The 19,141-nt window shown below is 36.4% G+C and overlaps 1 protein-coding gene across 4 annotated transcripts in view; it reads left to right on the forward strand.

Moving 5' to 3' along the window:
* Window positions 1-19,141, forward strand: part of LOC124237007 (sister chromatid cohesion protein PDS5 homolog A-like) — a 161,946-nt gene that overhangs the window by 140,549 nt on the left and 2,256 nt on the right. For 2 of the 4 annotated variants that reach the window (XM_046656089.1, XM_046656091.1), the window contains exons 29-33: window positions 313-375; window positions 1,354-1,499; window positions 2,822-2,933; window positions 13,327-13,679; window positions 18,833-18,983. In XM_046656089.1, the coding sequence (XP_046512045.1) occupies window positions 313-375; window positions 1,354-1,499; window positions 2,822-2,933; window positions 13,327-13,679; window positions 18,833-18,983 (825 nt within the window). The remainder of the gene's footprint in view (window positions 1-312; window positions 376-1,353; window positions 1,500-2,821; window positions 2,934-13,326; window positions 13,680-18,832; window positions 18,984-19,141) is intronic. The other 2 variants (XM_046656092.1, XM_046656093.1) reach the window with 2 other exon arrangements.

Consider the following 19,141-nt stretch of genomic DNA (forward strand, 5'->3'; position numbering starts at 1 on the left):
TGGAGGAGAAAATAGTTCAAAGAATAAACTGGAGACTGTTTGCCCTAAACCACTTTAAAAAATAGGAGTGTTGTTTTATTTAAAAATGTGATTGAAGTAATTTATCTCTGACGTTTGCCTAAGTCTTATATGCTATTGATTTAATTTTAGAGCTAGACTTATGGTATGAGTCATTAAATATGCTTTGATTATTTGATGAATTGATATGTAAGGACAAATGTAATTTATATTGTGAAGCACGATGCCTGAAAAATCTTATTTGGACAATAAAAATATGCATGTTCACTTTAATTTTTTTTTTTTTTTTGATAGGACTTCTGTAATGACAAGAGTTATATTTCAGAAGAGACAAGAGTACTTCTGTTAACAGGAAAGGTATTATGGACTAGATAATTCGGGCATCTTTATCTCATGTTTATATTACTTTTGCCATTCCTAGAAATAATCTTTAAATGTCCCCTAGATTTTATAGTTCCTGATTCTTAGGCATCATATTGTAGATTATAGCAGCTAAAACAGTTTGTTCTGTCATGCTTTTGTTTTTTCCGTGAACCACTCTTTTGAATTATGACCATGTATTCCCATCAGTACTGATTGTCTTCAAGTTATTTAGAATCCACAGAGCAGATTTTCCTGAAAAATGGTGCAATAAATAGGTATGTAAGATAAAGAAAAGAAATAGTTTTGAAATGTTGAGTTAGTTTATATTCTATAAAAAGTAATATACCTAAAAAAAGCAAAAGGAAATTTAATTTTTGATAAACATTGTCTAAACTATTATTTATAAACATTCAGTAGTTTATTTGTAAGACATTTTAGTATGTCATATGTATTAAGAATTTCAGTGTTTTGGGGGCACTTTTTATTTTGATTGAGCAATGAGGAATAATTAAATACTGCCTAGTTATTATTAAGCAGAAGTGATGCTTATGACTTGTAATTGTCTTCAGACAAACATAATTTTATAGGGGCCCGCCCCGTGGCCAAGTGGTTAAGTTTGCGTGCTCTGCTTCAGGAGCCCAGGTTTCGTCTGGTTTGGATCCTGGGCGCAGACTTGGCACCGCTCATTAAGCCGTACTGAGGCAGCATCCCACATGCCACAAGTAGAAGGAACCACAACTAAAAATACACTACTATGTATGGGGGGGCTTTGGGAGAAAAAAAGGAAAAATAAAATCTTTTTAAAAACCCGTAATTTTATAGAATTATCATTTCTAATAAAGTTAGGATTTAACTTTCCAAAGTAATAACAATTCCTTGGCTTAGGCTAAACAATATCTCTTACATGAGTCTAAATTTATATTTATTCTTTTCAGTAAGGTATAAAGTAACATGTATATGTGTAATTTTTAGCCAAAACCTGCTGGAGTACTTGGTGCAGTAAACAAGCCTTTATCGGCAACGGGAAGGAAACCATATGTTAGAAGCACTGGAACTGAGACTGGAAGCAATATTAATGTCAATTCAGAGCTGAACCCTTCAACTGGAAGTCGATCAAGGCAATTCTTTTTTCCAATTATTTTTGTTACTATTACTCACTACTTGGTTCATCTTTGAATTTTTTCCTGAACACTGTATCACAATAATGAACTTAAGGAAATGTTTGGTACAAAATGATAGTGCTGAATTTTAGTATAGTAGGTGTTGGAAATTGAGAGTGTACTATACATTTTGAAACCATATAGCATTCTAAGTGTATGGAAAAGTTAAAAGGAAAAAATGTAAGAATTTATAATATAACTAATTTACATGGAAATGTGTGTGTATATATATATATATATATGTATATGTGAAAATTTAACACTTAGGAAAACTATGAAAATATAACTCTAGAATTTATATACATTTTAGTTTTTAACTCAATCAAATTAGTATATTATGAGTTGAATAAAGATAACATTGTTAAAACATTTTCCACTTATAAAAATATTTCATGTTACTGTCTGAGCTACTACATAAAAATTTCCAGCTGACCCTCCTCTTATCAACACTAAATATTGAGGCTTTTAAACATTTTATTCTTACTCATGAAATTTTAAGAATAAACTCAACTGGTGGTGTTCTAAACACATTTTTAGTGGTAGAACCCCAAAATATAAAATAAATTAACATGGAACATCTGTGGTTTACAGAGATGATGGGGCTCAAACACCTCCCCTGTGGCCTCTTCTTACAGCCCTCTCCCTTGTGGAACACTAAAAACATAGACTGGAGAGGCCAGTCCCTTGGCATAGTGGATAAGTCCGGCACACTCTGCTTCAGCAGACTAGGTTCATAAGTTTGGATCTCGGACATGAACCTACACCACTTGTCAAGCCGTACCTTGGCGGTGATCCACATACAAAATAGAGGGAGATTGGCACAGACATTAGCTCAGGGCTGATCTTTCTCAAGCAAAAAAAGGAGGAAGAAGATTGGCAGTGGATGTTAGCTCAGAGCAAATCTTCCTCACCAAAAAAAAAGAAACAGACTGGAGACAGTTATACTATACTCTCATCTTTTGTTGTATTTTTGTTTTAGAGTTTCCCGCTCCCAAGAGAGAGGCTTAAAATAGTTGTGTTATTCTATTTCTTGATAACTCATCTTTCTGTCAGGTGGTTTTAGGCAGTCATTTCTGTCTTACTTTAATAAGGTTAAATGGAAATCAGTAACATGGTATAACAGAGCAGTGGTCCATAACCACGGAAGATCTGACTCATGCTAATGCTGCTTCACTTGGCCAGGCTTCTAACCAGCCAGAGCCTCTCTTTCCTTACTGGTATAGTGAGAGTAAACTTGCTGCTTATGTGGTGAAATGAAGCTTTGGTTGACTTTTCTTCAGCAGAGAACAGAGTTCAGAGGCAGCAGAAACTGGAGTTAGTGAAAATGAAGAGAACCCTGTGAGAATTATTTCTGTCACGCCTGTAAAGAATATTGACCCGGTAAAGAATAAGGTAAATTTTAAAATTTAGAAGATTCTTACTACAATTTCATGGTAGGGTTAGAAACCCACAGTCAAGAAGTTAATGTATACTACTTATTATACATGTGTGTACCACCCCCTGCTATACTTACTGTGTTTCAACTCTCCAAAAATGATTCTGCCTACGTTCGCTCACTCCATTTTACAAGAGTTTATGTGGTCACCCATAATGCTATCCTTCTCCCACACTACTCCCAACACCTTGAAAGAATGGGAATTGAGAGTTTTTGAGATCTTACTTTCAAAAGTTCATTGACTCCTGCCAAAGATCAGCACTCTGTTTTCTTTCTACTGTATTCTAAAAAGTTAAACTTAGAGTTAACCTTTTAAAATATGGTTGAGTTTTTAACTGCTTTGTTCTTTGTTCTTGGTCTTCTAACTATGGCATCCAGTTTTCTTAATCTTTTGGCGGGATAGAAAGAAGTATAACATTGGTAGGAGCATCAGAAAGACATGGGTCTGAATCCTGGCTCTGCTGTTCACTAGCTGTGTGTTTACTTGGGTAGATTGCCTGACTTCTCTAAGCTTCCATTCAACTGTAGAATGAAAATGATAACTTACCTCAGTAAGAATGGCATGAAGATACTATTATTTTTTTCCTACAGAATCATATTCTTGACATACTTAACTTTTTATTGCCCATCATATGTTTAGTGTGTTCATCGAATGTTTTAGAAATTACCCTCAGTTACATAAAATAAAGACTCTATACAGTTATTCCACAGTAGCTGAACTTTTCCTGTCCAAACTCATTATCTGAACTCAAACTGAATAGATAAGGATACATTTTTAGATCAGCCTCTCTTTATCCAAACTCATGCTGTTTGCTATCTGAACTCTTCAGTATGTCAGTAGATTCAGGTAACAGGGAACCTCTCACTGTCAAATTCTTAGAATTAAGAAACCAGTAGATTTGAATATTATGGGATCCTTTTAGAGAAACAGTCTTGATGTAAAATGCATATTTCCCCAGACATTCAGTTAAACGTACCTATGATACGTATTAAGAGGTGGTACAGGGATATAAATGTTTATCTAGTACAAATAGCTATCTATATCTTTCCAGCCTCTGCTGTAAAATTCTATATAAGATAAATTGGACATTTAAATTCTAATTTCTAAGGGGCGAAAATGTTACTTTCTGATTGAGCTATAATATTACATTGTTCCAAACCCTCGTTTTAACTTTTTCACACTTCCAAAGACTGTCTTAACAAATCTGCTGTAGCCTGAAGAGACAGGGGTTGTATTTTGGCAAAACCCTGATAACTTGCCAGTTAGGTCTCCCATAAGTTGATAAACAGTCATGTTTTTCCAGGATCTGGTCCTCAGTCTTTTAGGCTCAAAAGACTATCTTGTTAGTATAGTAAAAGAAGATAAAGATCTAAGGGAGTGTTTCTTGCTAACCAGTTTCTCAAAGAGATTGATGCGTAAACCAGTTCACTAGACATGTATATTAAAAACTGGATGCACATTTTACAAATCAGCACATTCTCTGCTATTATGTACTGTATGAGGGAAATCAAATTGTAATATGAAGGATGAATAAGGAGGTGGTTAAAAGAAGAACCAAGACTACACATTCTCTGGATTCAGGCAAGTGATACTGCCAATGTGGTCCTTTAGGAGGCTTCTTTTTCTTTGTGCTTGTCCAGCTGTTTCCCTCTTCATTTGGCTTTTACATGAGTTCTTTATCCATATGAACATGGATATAATGTTCGTAAGTGTGTAAATATCATGTGCATGATTTTTTTTTTTTTTAAGATTTTGTTTTTTTCCTTTTTCTCCCCAAAGTCCCCCGGTACATAGTTGTATGTTCTTCATTGTGGGTCCTTCTAGTTGTGGCATGTGGGACACCACCTGAGCGTGGTTTGATGAGCAGTGCCATATCTGCGCCCAGGATTCAAACCAACGAAACACTGGGCCACCTGCAGCGGAGCACGTGAACTTAACCACTCGGCCACGGGACCAGCCCCATGTGTGCGTGATTTTTGATGCGGTCTTTTTTTGTTTGTTTTAAACAGCCTAATCTGTGTTCTTTTTTTCCTCTACAGTCTTATCATTTTCACGTGTTTATATACATAAATACTTGCTTTCCCCTTTTTTGCCACTACAAACAATGTTGCATTAAATATTCTTTATAGATTTTATTTCTATTGGCTAAGTTCCTAGTAGTGAGATTGCTGAGTCAGAGTAAATGTATTACAGATTGTAGATATTTCCGTACTGCTTTCTTGAAAAATTGGAACCCTTGACATCTCTACCAGCAGAGTATGTGAGTACCTTTTACTCTACATACCCAACAGCAACAGCTTTTATAGTTCTTTTGAAATTTTTCAGTATGAAGTATCAAAACTAATGCCCTACTATTGTTTTAATTTGCATTTCTCTAACTACCAGTATTTTTGTTAACCACTTGGATGTTCTCTTCTGAATTGCCAGTTCATATTTGCCTATTTTTAAATTATCTTTTTTTTTGGTCTAACTCAATTTCTGATGCCATCCTACTTTTATCTCTTGTTAACGTTCTTGCTCCCTTCTAATCCAGTCACCATATAGCAGCCAATTTGATCTTTTTAAAATGTAATTTGAATTATATTTGTCCTCTATTTATAGTCCTTCAATGACTTTCGTTAGCACTTAGAATAAAATCAAATTTCTTAACATATCCTATAAGGCATTCGTGATCTGGCCCATGCTGCTTCTCCTGCATTATCTTACACCAGTCGCCTGTCATTCCTTATGGCTCAAGTTCCTTAAATCTTTCAAGCTCTTTCCCTCTTCAGGTGCTTTATGCTGCCTCTTTCCTCTGTCTAGAATACTTCAGCTTTCATATGATGGGTTCTACTTTGATATTGTTTAAATAATTCTCCAAAAGAACCAATTAGAAATTGATGCTTCCTTTGATTTTTTCAGAATGCTCTGTTCTTTCGTCTCTTAACAGTTAGGGTAATTTGTATCTAAATGTTTATTTGCTCTTTTAAAAATTAGTCACCTACATACTAATCTGCATGAGGACAGGAACAATTTCAGTTTTGTTCCCAAATCTGTGCCTAGCAACCACTGTACCTAGTAGGCCTTCAGTCGAATGAATGATTCCTACTTCAGGTTTAATAGTACTTATTTGCTTTATTGACCCATCCTGTTTTCCCCGGAATCACCATCTTTCCCCAGGGTGACTTTGTATTTCTCTTCTCTGATCCGTTGTGTATTGTTTTACAGTTTAATTCTTGGTGGATCACCTTACTCTTGTTCCTTTATTATGTATTATCCATCCTCTTATAATGATTAACATTAAAGTAAACCTTAAAATGAAACACTGATTTGAAAAGTAGATTTTCTCACTTAAATTAATACTTTCATGAGTTTTTATTTAAGTAAATTTTCTTGAAACATGAAGATTTATAATTCTTTCCCTAGTCATTCTGAAAAGATTTTGAGGAAAATGGAAATTAATTAATTAATTAATTGAAAAGAGAAGTCTGTTTTTTTGAATGATGATAGTGGTCCTTTGTTTCCCTTTAACCAATTAAAATTTTATCAATGAAATATCATTCCTATGAAGTCACTTTTATTCTGAAAACTGTTATTCCTCCTGAAGTCCATTATGTCTGTTATAAATAGGATCTTATTACTTTGACTTTTTAGGTGACTTAATATGATTAATATATATGCTAAACTAGAAGGAGGAAAAAAGAAAATGTTCAGAAAAAACTGAAAAGTTAAGGACTAATGCAGTAAGAAGCGACAAAAGTAACAGTGAATGAGTGGAATGAGAAATTACCTTTGTGTTACAGAACTACCAAGATTATTATAGTTAAATGCATCATAGAGAAGGAACATAGCATATTGAATTATGAAAACAGGCTTCCCTTTTTTGAAAAGTGATAAATTTAAAGCCTAGCATCAATAAAAAGGACCTTTTCATTTAGAATGAGTGTGATAGCAAAAGCAAGTAGATTCTCTGTATTTTATATATACTGCCTGTGCTTTTTTTTTTTCCCCCATCTATCTTTTCCCTTTGTTTTTTTTCAGTTATTTTATTGAAGTCGTAATGGTTTATAACATTGTGTAATTTCAGGTATACGTTATTCAGTTATCAGTTTTTGTATAGAGTGCATCATGCTCACTGCCATTAGAGTAATTTTTATCCATCACCATAAATATGTGCGCCTTTACCTCTTTTGCCCAACCCCCAACATCCTTCCCCTCTGATAACCACTAATCCGTTGTCTTTATCCATGTGTTTGTTTATCTTCCACATATGCGTGAAATCATGCAGTGTTTGTCTTTCTCTGTCTGGCTTATTTGGCTTAACGTAATACCCTCATGGTCCATCCATGTTCTAAATGGGACAAATTTGTCCTTTCTTATGGCTGACTACTATTCCTGTGTGTGTGTGTACACACCACATCTTTTTTATTCATTCATTGGTCGATGGGGCACTTGGGTTGCTTCCACATCTTGGCTATTTTGAATAATGCTGCAATGAACATAGGGGTGCATAAATCTCTTAGAATTGTTGATTTCAAGTTCTTTGGATAAATACCCAGTAGTAGAATAGCTGGGTCATATGCTATTTCTATTTTTAGGTTTTTGAGAAATATCGATACTATTTTCCATAGTGGCTGCACCAGCTTGCATTCCCCCCAACAGTGTATGAGGGTTCCCTTTTCTCCACACCTCTCCAACATTTGTTATTTTTGTGTTAGTGATTATAACCATTCTAACAGGTGAAAGGTGATATCTAAGTGTAGTTTTGATTAGCATTTCCCTGATGATTAGTGATGTTGAACATCTTTTCATGTGCCTGTTGGCCATCTGTATATCTTCTTTGGAAAAATGTCTGTTCATATCCTCTGCCCATTTTTTGATCGGATTGTTTGTTTTTTTGTTGTTGAGTTGTATGAGTTCATTATATATTTTGGAAATTAACCCCTTATCAGATATATCATTTGAAAACTATTTTCTCCCAGTTGGTGGGTTGTCTTTTGGTTTTGTTCCTGGTTTCCATCACCTTGCAGGAGCTCTTTAGTCTGATGAAGTCCCATTTGTTTATTTCTTCTTTTGTTTCCCTTACCCGAGTAGATGTGGTATTCGAAAAGATGCTGCTAAGACCAATGTCAAAGAGTGTATTGCCTATGTTTTCTTCTAGGAATTTTATGGTTTCAGGTTTTCTACTTAAGTCGTTTAGCCATTTTGAGTTAATTTTTGTGTATGCCATAAGATAATAATCTGCTTGCGTTCTTTTGCATGTGGTTGTCCACTTTTCCCAACACCATTTATTGAAGAGACTTTCCTTTCTCCATTGTATGTTCTTGGCTCCTTTGTCAAAGATTAGCTGTCCATAGATGTGTGGTTTTATTTCTGGGCTTTTGATTCTGTTCATTGATCTGTGTGTCTGTTTTTGTACCAGTACCATGCTGTTTTTATTACTATAGCCTTGTAGTACATTCTGAAGTCAGGGATTGTGATGCCTCCAACTTTGTTCTTTTTTCTCAGGATTGCTTTAGCTATTCAGGGTCTTTTGTTGTTCCATATAAATTTCAGGATTATTTATTCTATTTCCATGAAGAACGTCATTGGGATTGGGATTGGGATCGCATTGAATCTGTAGATCGCTTTAGGAAATATGGACCTTCCAATCCATGTGCAAGAACTATCTTTCCATTTCTTTGTCATCTTTGATTTGTTTTAGTAACGTCTTATTGTTTTTATTGTATAGGTCTTTTACCTCCTTCGTTAAATTTATTCCTAGATATTTTATTTTTGTTACAATTGTAAATGGGATTGTATTCTTGAGTTCTCATTCTGTTAGTTCCTTGTTAGTGTATAGAAATGCAACTGATTTTTGTGAGTTGATTTTGTACCCTGCAACTTTGCTGTAGTTGATTATTTCTAATTGTTTTCTGATGGATTCTTTAGGGTTTTCTATACATAGGATCATGTCATTCACAAACAGGGAGAGTTTTACTTCTTCCTTTCCAATTTGGACACTTTTTATTTCTTTTGCTTGCTTAATTGCTCTGGCCAAAACCTCTAGTACTGTGTTGAATGGAGTGGTGAGAGTGGGCACCCATGTCTTCTTCCTGTTCTCACAGGGATGACTTTCAGTTTTTCCCCACTGAGTGTGATGTTGGCTCTGGGTTTGTCATATATGGCCTCTATTATGTTGAGGTACTTTCCTTCTATACCCATTTTATTGATAGTTTTTTATCATAAATGGATGTTGGATTTTGTCAAATGCTTTTTCTGCATCTATTGAGATGATCATGTGATTTTTTTTTTTATTCCTCATTTTGTCAGTGTGGTGTATCACATTGATTGATTTGTGGATGTTGAACCATCCCTGTGTCCCTGGTATAAATCCTACTTGGTCAGTGTATGATCCGTTTAATGTATGTCTGTATTTGATTTGCCAATATTTTGTTGAGGACTTTTGCATCTCTGTTCATCAGTAATATTGGCCTGTAATTTTCCTTCTTTGTGTTGTCCTTGTCTGGCTTTTGGATCAGAGTGATGTTGGCCTCGTAAAATGTGTTAGGAAGTATTCTGTATTCTTCAGTTTTTTGGAATAGTTTGAGAAGGATAGGTATTAAATCTTCTTTGCATGTTTGGTGGAATACTCCAGAGAAGCCATCTGGTCCTGGACTTTTATTTTTTTGGGAGGTTTTTGATTACTGTTTCAATCTCTTTACTTGGGGTTGTTCTATTCAGATTGTGTATTTCTTCTTGATTCAGTTTTGGGAGGTTTTAAGAATCCAAAATTTCTCCATTTCTTCTAGATTGTCCAATTTGTTGGCATATAGTTTTTCATAGTATTATCTTGTAATCCTTTATATTTCTGTGGTATCTGTTGTAATTTCTCCTCTTTCATTTCTAATTTTATTTATATGAGCCTTGTCTCTCTTTTTCTCAGTGAGTCTGGGTATGGGTTAGTCAGTTTTGTTTATCTTCTCAAAGAACCATCTCTTAGTTTCATTGATCTAGAACTTTCTACTGCTTTTTTGGTCTCTATTTCATTTATTTCTGCTCTAATTTTTATTATTCCCCTCCTTCTGCTGACTTTGGGCTTTGTTTGTTCTTCTTCTAGTTCTGTTAGGTGTAGTTTAAGATTACTTATTTGACGTTTTCCTTGTTTGTTCAAGTGGGCCTATATTGCTATGAATTTCCCTCTTAGAACCATTTTGCTGTATCCCACATGAGTTGGTATGATGTATTTTTGTTTTCATTTGTCTCCAGGTATTTTTAAATTTCTCCTCTGATTTCTTCGTTGATCCAGTGGTTGTTCATAACATGTTGTTTAGTATCCACATATTTGTAACTTTCCTAGCTTTTTCTTGTAATTAATTTCTAGTTTCATAGCATTGTGATCAGAGAAGATGCTTGATATGATTTCAATCTTCTTAAATTTATTGAGGCTTGCCTTGTTCCCCAGTGTATGGTATATCTTTGAGAATGTTGCATGTGCACTTGAGAAGAAAGTATATTTTGCTGGTTTTGGTTGGAATGTTCTATATCTGTATCTATTAAGTCCCTCTGGTCTGGGTTTTCATTTAAGTCTACTATGTCTTATTAACTTTCTGTCTGGATGATTAAGTGGGGTGTTGAGGCCCCCTACTATTATTGTGTTGCTGTCAGTTTCTCCCTTTAGGTCCATTAATAGTTGCTTTATATACTTGGTGCTCCTGTGTTAGGCGCATATATATTCATAAGTGTTATGTCCTCTTGGTGGAGTGTCCCTTTTATCATTATATAGTGTCCCTCTTTGGCTCTCACTGCCTTTTTTGTCTTGAAGTCTGCTTTGTCTGATATGAATATGGCAACACCTGCTTTCTCTTGCTTGCCGTTTGCTTGGAGTATCATCTTCCATCCCTTCGCTCTGAGCCTGTGTTTGTCTTTAGAGCTGAAATGTGTTTCCTGGAGGCAGCATATTGTTGGGTCTTGTTTTTTAATCCATCCAGCCACTCTGTGTCTTTTGATTGGAGAATTAAATCCCTTTGCATTTAGAGTGATTAGTGATAGATGAGAGCTTAATACTGCCATTTTATCACTTGTTTTCTGGTTGTTCTGTATTTCCCTTCTTTCTCATCCCTTGTATTTCTGACTGCCATTTCAGGTTGGTGGTTTTCTGTGATGGTTTTCTCTTAATTTATGATTTGTGTCTCTGCTCTGATTTTTTGTTTAGTGGTTACCATGAGGTTTGTATAAAAGATCTCGTAGATGAACTAGTCCATTTTCTGATAGCCTCTTATCTCCGTTATCCTAAGCAGGTTCCATCCCTTCCCTTTTCCCCTTCTGAGTTATAGTTGTCACAAATGATCCTGTTTTGTATTGTGAGTTTGTAATTAAAATGAAGTGTTTATAGTTATTTTTGGTGCTTTTCTTCCTTTTGGCTTTTATGTTTTTAACTGTTTGCTTACCTGTTCTCATGAAGAGCTTCACTTTTCTGATTTTGTCTATTTATCTCCTTGCTCAAGGCTTTGTAAACCTTTGCCTTTTTGTTTCAGGTGTGAGGGCATCCTTGATCATTTCTTGTAAGGAAGGTCTGGTGGTTATGAACTCCCTCAGCTTTTGTTTATCAGGGAAAGTTTTATTTCTCCATCATACCTGAAGGATAGTTTCACTAGATAGAGTATTCTTGGCTGAAAATTTTTGTCTTTTAGTATTTTGTATATATTATTCCAATCTCTCCTAGCCTGTAATGTGTTTGCTGAGAAAGCCACTGAAAGCCTGATAGGGGTTCCTTTGTAGATTATTTTCTTCTGCCTTGCTGCCTTGATATTTTTTCTTTGTCATTGACTTTGCCAGTTTTACTGTTATATGCCTTGGAGACGTCTTTTTGTGTTGCTGTAATTAGGATTTCTGTTGGTTTCATTTACTTGTAAGTCCAGTTCCTTCCTCAGGTTTGGAAAGTTCTCAGCTATTATTTCTTTAACAAGCTCTCTGCTCCTTTCTCCCTCTTGTCTCCCTTTGTAATACCTATAATCCTTATGTTGCATTTCCTAGTTGAGTCCTATATTTCTTGAAGACTGTCTTCATTTTTTTTGTGTTAGTTCTCTCTCCTACTCTACCTGAAGCAGTTCTATGTATCTGTCCTCCATAACATCAGCTTTGTTTTTTTAAGTTTTCTAGATTGTTTTTTATCTGATTCATTGTGTTATTCATCTCCAGAATTTCTCTTTTTTTTTGTTTGAGTTTCAGTCTCTTTGGTGAAGAATTCCTTCTGCTCATTAATTTTTTTCATGAGTTCATTGAACTGTCTTTCTGATTTTCTTGTAACTCGTTGAGTTTCTTATGATAACTATTTTGAATTCTCTGTCATTTAGATTGTAAATTTCTGTGAGTTCAGGTTTGGTTTCTGGAGACTAGTCATTTTTCCTCCTGCTCTGGACTGTTAGTGTAGTTCTTCATGGTGTTTGATGAACTGATCCTTTGGTGGCACATAATGGTAGCATCAGGTCACAGATTCCATTTGCTGCCACTGGGCTGGGAGGTCAGGAGCTGTGTTTTCTCAACCCACCACATCTGCTGGAAGTTGTGCCAATAGGGCTGTCCCCATTTCCCTGCTGGCCACAGCCGTTTAGCAGGCACAGGCACTCTGGTGCAGATCTGCTGCCTTGGCCAGGCACTAGCCGAGCTGGTGTGGTAGGTGGGTCAGGGGGTTGAGGGCTGCTTTCTTTCCTGCCCATGTGAGCCACTCTGTGCGCCTATGGGCAGTTTGCCTGGGCTGCTGCATTTGGTGGGGGCACCCACACGGTGGTTGAGCCACACCACTTGATGTGGAGCATTCCCACAGGCCTGGTTGACACTCTAAAAGTGAAAGCATTCACACAGAGGCCTGTCTGCTCCCCAGCCACCTCTTACAGTCACATGCCTGCTGCTGCGTGAGGACCCACAACCTAGATTGCTCCCCCTGGGGGAGGGGGAAGGGAAGAGGATCCACTCCCCTCCTTCCACTGCTCCCTGGGGATCAAGTACCCGCACTTTCAGATGTATAGTTGTGTGGATCTCTCAGACATCCTACTGTGCTTTGTAGGGATCCTCTGTTGGTCAGTGAATGTCCATTTGTTTGTAACTTAGTAGGGGAGAGACTAAGGAAACAGCTCACTCCACCATGATGCTGGTGTCACTCTCCCCACTGCTTGTGCATTTTAATAAGCATTTACGGGATGCATTATATGTGCCAAGCCCTATGGTAGGTACCATGCTCAGTTCCTACCCTCAAGGAGTATACATTGTTAATGGGATGTAAGCACTTAACTGGAAGCCCTGAAATGCCAATTCCTTTAAAATACTTTCAGACTACTTCCTACTAGTACACATCATTGATATTTAAGGATTTGTGTTTTATTCTCTTTCAGGAGATTAATTCTGATCAGGCTACCCAGGGCAACATCAGCAGTGACCGAGGAAAGAAAAGAACAGTAACAGCAGCTGGTACAGAGAATATCCAACAAAAAACAGATGAGAAAGTGGATGAATCAGGACCACCTGCCCCTTCAAAACCCAGGAGAGGACGTCGACCCAAGTCTGAATCTCAGGGCAATGCAACCAAAAATGATGATATAAATAAACCTCTTAGCAAGGGAAGAAAGAGAGCCGCGGTCAGTCAGGAAAGCCCTGGGGGTTTGGAAGCAGGTAATGCCAAAGCACCCAAACTGCAAGACATAGCCAAAAAGGCAGCACCAGCAGAGAGACAGATTGACCTACAAAGGTAATGTCCACTATTCTTTCTGAGCTTTGAACTTAGACATTTTATTTTATTCTTAGTATGTGCCAGTCACCCCTAAACAACCCAGGCTTTTGGGAGTGAAAACCGCCCTTGGTTTTCCTGAGTCGGTTTTAATGTCATTTGTGTTTATCTCATAACCTTCAGGACATGAATTTGAAGAGAGATCTCCTTTTTTTTCTTCGGTTAATTTTTAATTTAGGATATGGTGTTTTTATATTTCTATTTATTAGCAAGGACAATGTTATCTTTTGCTTGATGTTCTTCACATAGTTGCATAGAGTTTACTTAATATAAAGGATTGCCTTTTGGATACAAAGGTCGCCAAATGGAGAAGATAGAAGTCATGACACATGAACAAGTATACCCTGCTCTTTAATTCGTCTTGTTACATTAATTTTAATATAAGTCAACAACTGACCCCTCTCCCACCCTCCCCAGTGAAATAACCTCACAGCTGCTCATCTTTGATCATTCTCGGGCTGGGATTTCAGATATTCTGCACTATAACAGTGGTGCCCCAGTTGGAGATCTAGAAGTTGGCTCCTTCCAAACTTGACCGACAATTAGAACTTATCCCTACCCCCTTCTTTCCCCTCATGTACCTACACCTAACTCATCTCCCCCTGAGTTAGACTAGAAGCATCTGAGTTCCTTCTAGGAAAGAGCCAGCTTGGTCATCTCAGGATGCCCCCACCACCCTGCTTCAGTATTTTTATAAAGAGCAGTGTTGCTGAAGCATATGTGTTTGTAAGTCTATTTTTTAAATTACCATTTATGAAATTCTGAAGTTTGGTGCTGTTAAATTTTCTTATATTTTAAATGTCTCTGGGTACCTTTTACAACATCTCATGGCCCCAGATGCAGGTCCAATCCTGAGCTAAGTAATACTTTTCTCTCCTACTCATTTCGAGTTTTTTGGACTAATAAGTGTAGTAATGAAAGCCAATACTGGGGGCAAATATGCTCAGCCTCAGCCTCCTGTTCTTCATCAGTAAGACAGTGTGATAATACCTTCCTCAAGGGATTATTCTTAGAATTAAATGGATCAATAAATATAAAGCACTTAAAGTGCCTTGCACAGAATAAATGCTCAGTTTTTTGTTATACCATTGTTTTGAATTCTAGTTGCTTTACCCCTTAATAAATTTTTCAGTTATATAAAAGTTCAAAAGTTTCCTTAGATTGCCAGAATTTTCTAAAGGGTTTCTAGAATTCTATTCTAGCCACACCTTACCTCTTATTAGCTGTCGTTTTGACATCTAACCAAAATGTCCAGGTAGGTACTTGGACCCTGAAAATGTTTTCAGTAGCAACTAGATTTTTTGTCTGAATTAAGGCATTATAAAACTCATTGCTCTACTTTTAGCTACACCATATGCCCAAACATCATTAAATAAACAAAAATGGCATTGGACCTTCTTTAAAATCTTAAAATGTCTCTTTTAAGAGTGAAAAGTACTATAGAAGTCTTACGAGTGCCAATTAGTAGATCAGTGGGTGGCGTGGTATCCAAAATACAGAATTCTGTGATGGTTTTATATTCTCTGTGAAGTTAGATGGTTAAATTAGATGTTCATGATAACATTGTACTATATTGATTCATAGAATAGAACAGATCCAACTTCTGATTGAATGGTTGATTACTAGTTCATGATTAACAAAACATAGAAGTACATTCTCAAACTTTCTCCTAGGCTTCCTTGTGTCTTTTCCATTCTTTTCTAAAGCTAATATACGACTCTGCCCTTAAATTCTAGCATTGTGACTTAGTCTTGGAATCCTGATGAGAACTATTCAGCGAAACCTAACTTCCTCCAGAAACTCTGTGTTGTCCATCATGTCCTCTTGCATAGACTTGATGCATTGTAGGCACATCAGTATTGCTCCTTGTACTTTTCATTCATTCTTTTAACAAATCCTTAACTGATTAGTGCGCGAGGCATCTTGCTGGGTGTTGGCAATACAAAAGTATCCAAAATGGGGGCTATCCCAGTGGCATAGTGGTTAAGTTCACGTGCTCCACTTCAGCGGCCTGGGGTTCACAGGTTCAAATCCTGGTTGCAGGTCTAGCACCACTTCTCAAGCATCACTGTGGTGGCACCCCACGTAAATTGGAGGAAGACTGGCACAGATGTTAGGTCAGCAACAGTCTTCCTCACACACACACACAAAGTATCCAAAATGGATAGGTTCTTGCCCTCAAGGAGTATTCTTCCCCAGCTTGTCAACTCCAGAAGAGAGCAGAAAACTTTCACTTTAGGTTTGTTGACTGATACAGTAACAGAATAAGAATTATTTTTAAATTACTGTGTAAAACAGAATGGAATTCTGACATATGCTACAATATGGATGAACTTTAAGGAAATTTTTCTAAGTGAAATAAGCCAAACCCAAAATGGCAAATACAGTGTGATTCTACTTATATGTGAGACCCCTAGAGTAGTCAGATTCATAGAGACAGAAAATAGAATGGTGGCTGGCAGGGGGAGGAGGGAATAGATGTTAATGTTTAATGGGTACAGAGTTTCAGTTTTGGAAGATAAAATTGTTCTAGGGATGAGTGGTGGTGATTGCACAACAATGTGAAGGTACTTAATGCCGCTGAACTGTATACTTAAAAATGGTTAAAATGGTAAATTTTACATTATATATATTTTATTACAATTTTTGAAATTGCTACATGAGAATAGCTAACACTAATATAGTGCTTATGATGAGCCAGGCTCAATTCTGAGCTCTTTATTAACCTATTAAATCCTTAAAACGTGTATTTTTCCACTTACAAAAAAGAGGAAATCCAGGTATAGAGGGTCCATGTAGTTTTTGGTCCCTTTACTTATATAAATAGTGGAGTCAGGATTAAACCCTGGTGATGTCACTCCAGAGTTTGTAACCACCATGTTCTATTGTACTTTTAAGGTAAAATTAAGTCTTAGTTCTACAGGCACTTATATGCACAAAAAACCGGTATAACAGAGGATGCTTTGTAAATACTTACTTGCATATTTATAACTATTACCTAAAAAGCTAGTTTATTTAAAAGAATCACAGGTTAAACCAGACAACTGCAGTCATCTTTTTAACCTCTTTTAGAGTACATGCAAACAAAAGCCCCTGCATTTAGCTTCAGAGAGGAGAAAAACAAAAGAGAGATCAGATGTTCTTGAAAGTAGCAAACTTAGAGTAAATAAGGCACATGATGCTAAGAACATTGTTAGACTGTGGTGAAAATTCCGTAGAATGATGTGTGGAAGATACTTGGCATGCTGCTTGGCAAATGTATTAGTAGAAATAATAGTGATAATAGGGAAAGGTTGTTGAACATATATTTGCCTTGCCAACGATCATTATGAAGCAAGTATAACCTTGTTTTAGAAATAAGGAGATTAGACCTGAAAAGATTACCTTCTCAGGTCAGCTGGCCAGTGCTGTGCAGAGCGGGGCTTCGAATCTAGGTGCAGCCCTTGTTAACCACCTCCCTCTCTGCTCACAGTGGTAGCTGCATTTATGTTTCTCGTCTAACTTAAGCAGTATTTTGAAACATTTTTAAACTATGAACATTCAGAGCTCTATTATTTGTTTGCTTTTCTTCTTAATGTGTAAAAGGATGTTTTAATGTGTAGTTACCACCAAAAGATGGAATGGACAGGCACACTAATAATAAAGTTACTTGTTTGTCACTCAGCTGATATTTTTAACTATCCCTCAGTTTGAGGAGAAGACGTTGAATGTTCAAACCTCTGAAGGTGCCAGCTTTATTTTTATTTCACGTGGAACTGTAGCTTCCACCTCCTACAAGATCCTGAACAGACTTCTCATTAACTGCAAGTATTACCTGTGATTGTTTTGACCTCCCACCTGTATTTTCCGGAGACCTGGTGAGGCTTAAACACAAGTTAAAGCCACGTGATGGAACAATCCTGAATACAGAGCTAATATCACACTTTGAATCATCCTGTTAAGATTACCATTACAATTGCAATTAGCTAATTAGTAAAAGAAGAAATAGGGTTGCCAAACCTGAGAGCCATCAGACACCACATCTGTGAGCTAAGGATGAACCCAGGGTGATGGAATCAGTTCACTTACTGCCCTGACAACTTGAAGCATAGCCTAGGGGCCTTGCATCGTAGAGTCAGAGCTGAATTGCTACACTGACGTACTTTTAGAATTCCTCTTACTAGGTCCTCTTACTGACAACATTAGCGAAATAATAATTACATTTAGTATGATTGCTTCCTACATACTTTATTTACTAATTTAAGGATGGATACTTTATTCCACCAAAACATAGATAGTATGTACAAAAGTTTACTGACATTCGTTTTACTTCTTAATCTGGGAGTTGATGCTGAGTATTTTAACCTGTAAACTTAACTATAAAATTTTTAGATGCCACTGTATTTTTGCAGTAAATGTATTCCTTTGGCTATTTACTGTGTGTTATCCAATAAATGTTCCTGTTTATATTTTGAGCTGCATTTGGAATTGTTCCTTATTTTGAGAAAATTTCTTGAGTTCACCCTATACATTTATAAAAATCAGCTATTCATATACTAAGGTCAGGAAACAGTATCTAAACAACTGGACAATTAATGTTAGCTTTCTGAGTTTGGGTTAAAGGGTTGATCGTCATTTCAGTTGTTCAGTTCACGTTTTCCTTTCTGTTTTTGAGCTATTATCCAAGTGATAATTCCAAACATTTTGTATTGAAAATGTGTTTTTATAGGTCTGCTCATCCTTGAGTATATTTTGCTCATACTTAAGGTCAAATTCTTCCACGAAGAAGAGACTATCAAGAAACATCAGCAGAGAAACAGTCCTTAAACTTGGGATTTATTTAAATAAATTATTTATAGGATAAGAGACTATAGTTTTCCCATCTTTGGATTAATATGTTTTGCTTAGTAGTAGAGTGTTAAGAAACTTGAAATTTCTATTTTTTAAGCAAAGAATTTCCTGATTTCCTGTGTTCATTTGTATATTGAGAAAATTTCCTCACATCACATGGGTTCATATCTTAAAGTAGCCCCTGAGTGTGTATCCTCATATGTTAAACTACCATATATTAGTTTGATATGAATATTCTTTGAGTAACAAGTGAATTTTTATCAAAATAATATGAAATTTTTCAGAAGCCAAGTGCTCGGAAGTGATGGCGATTCACTTTGGGACATAGAGTCAAGTCCAGGAAATTCTCCCAGTGATCTGGATCGCTTAACAGTCTGGGAGAGCAGCCAGGAAGAGACTGAGGACTCAGAGCTAGTAAAGGGGAGCGTCCTGAAGGTGCAGCAGGGAGCTTGTAGAGGACTCTTTGATAGCATATGATTAAACTTGTTTTGTATATTATAACAAGTTAATTTAATTGTCTCTGTAAGAATCTTAATCTTTTTTTTTACCACTGTTATCTTTATAAAATGTATGTGTAGTGTTGGGGTTTGGGA

Source organism: Equus quagga, chromosome 3 (genome assembly GCF_021613505.1).
Source record: "Equus quagga isolate Etosha38 chromosome 3, UCLA_HA_Equagga_1.0, whole genome shotgun sequence".
In the NCBI taxonomy this organism is placed as follows: Eukaryota; Metazoa; Chordata; class Mammalia; order Perissodactyla; family Equidae; genus Equus; species Equus quagga.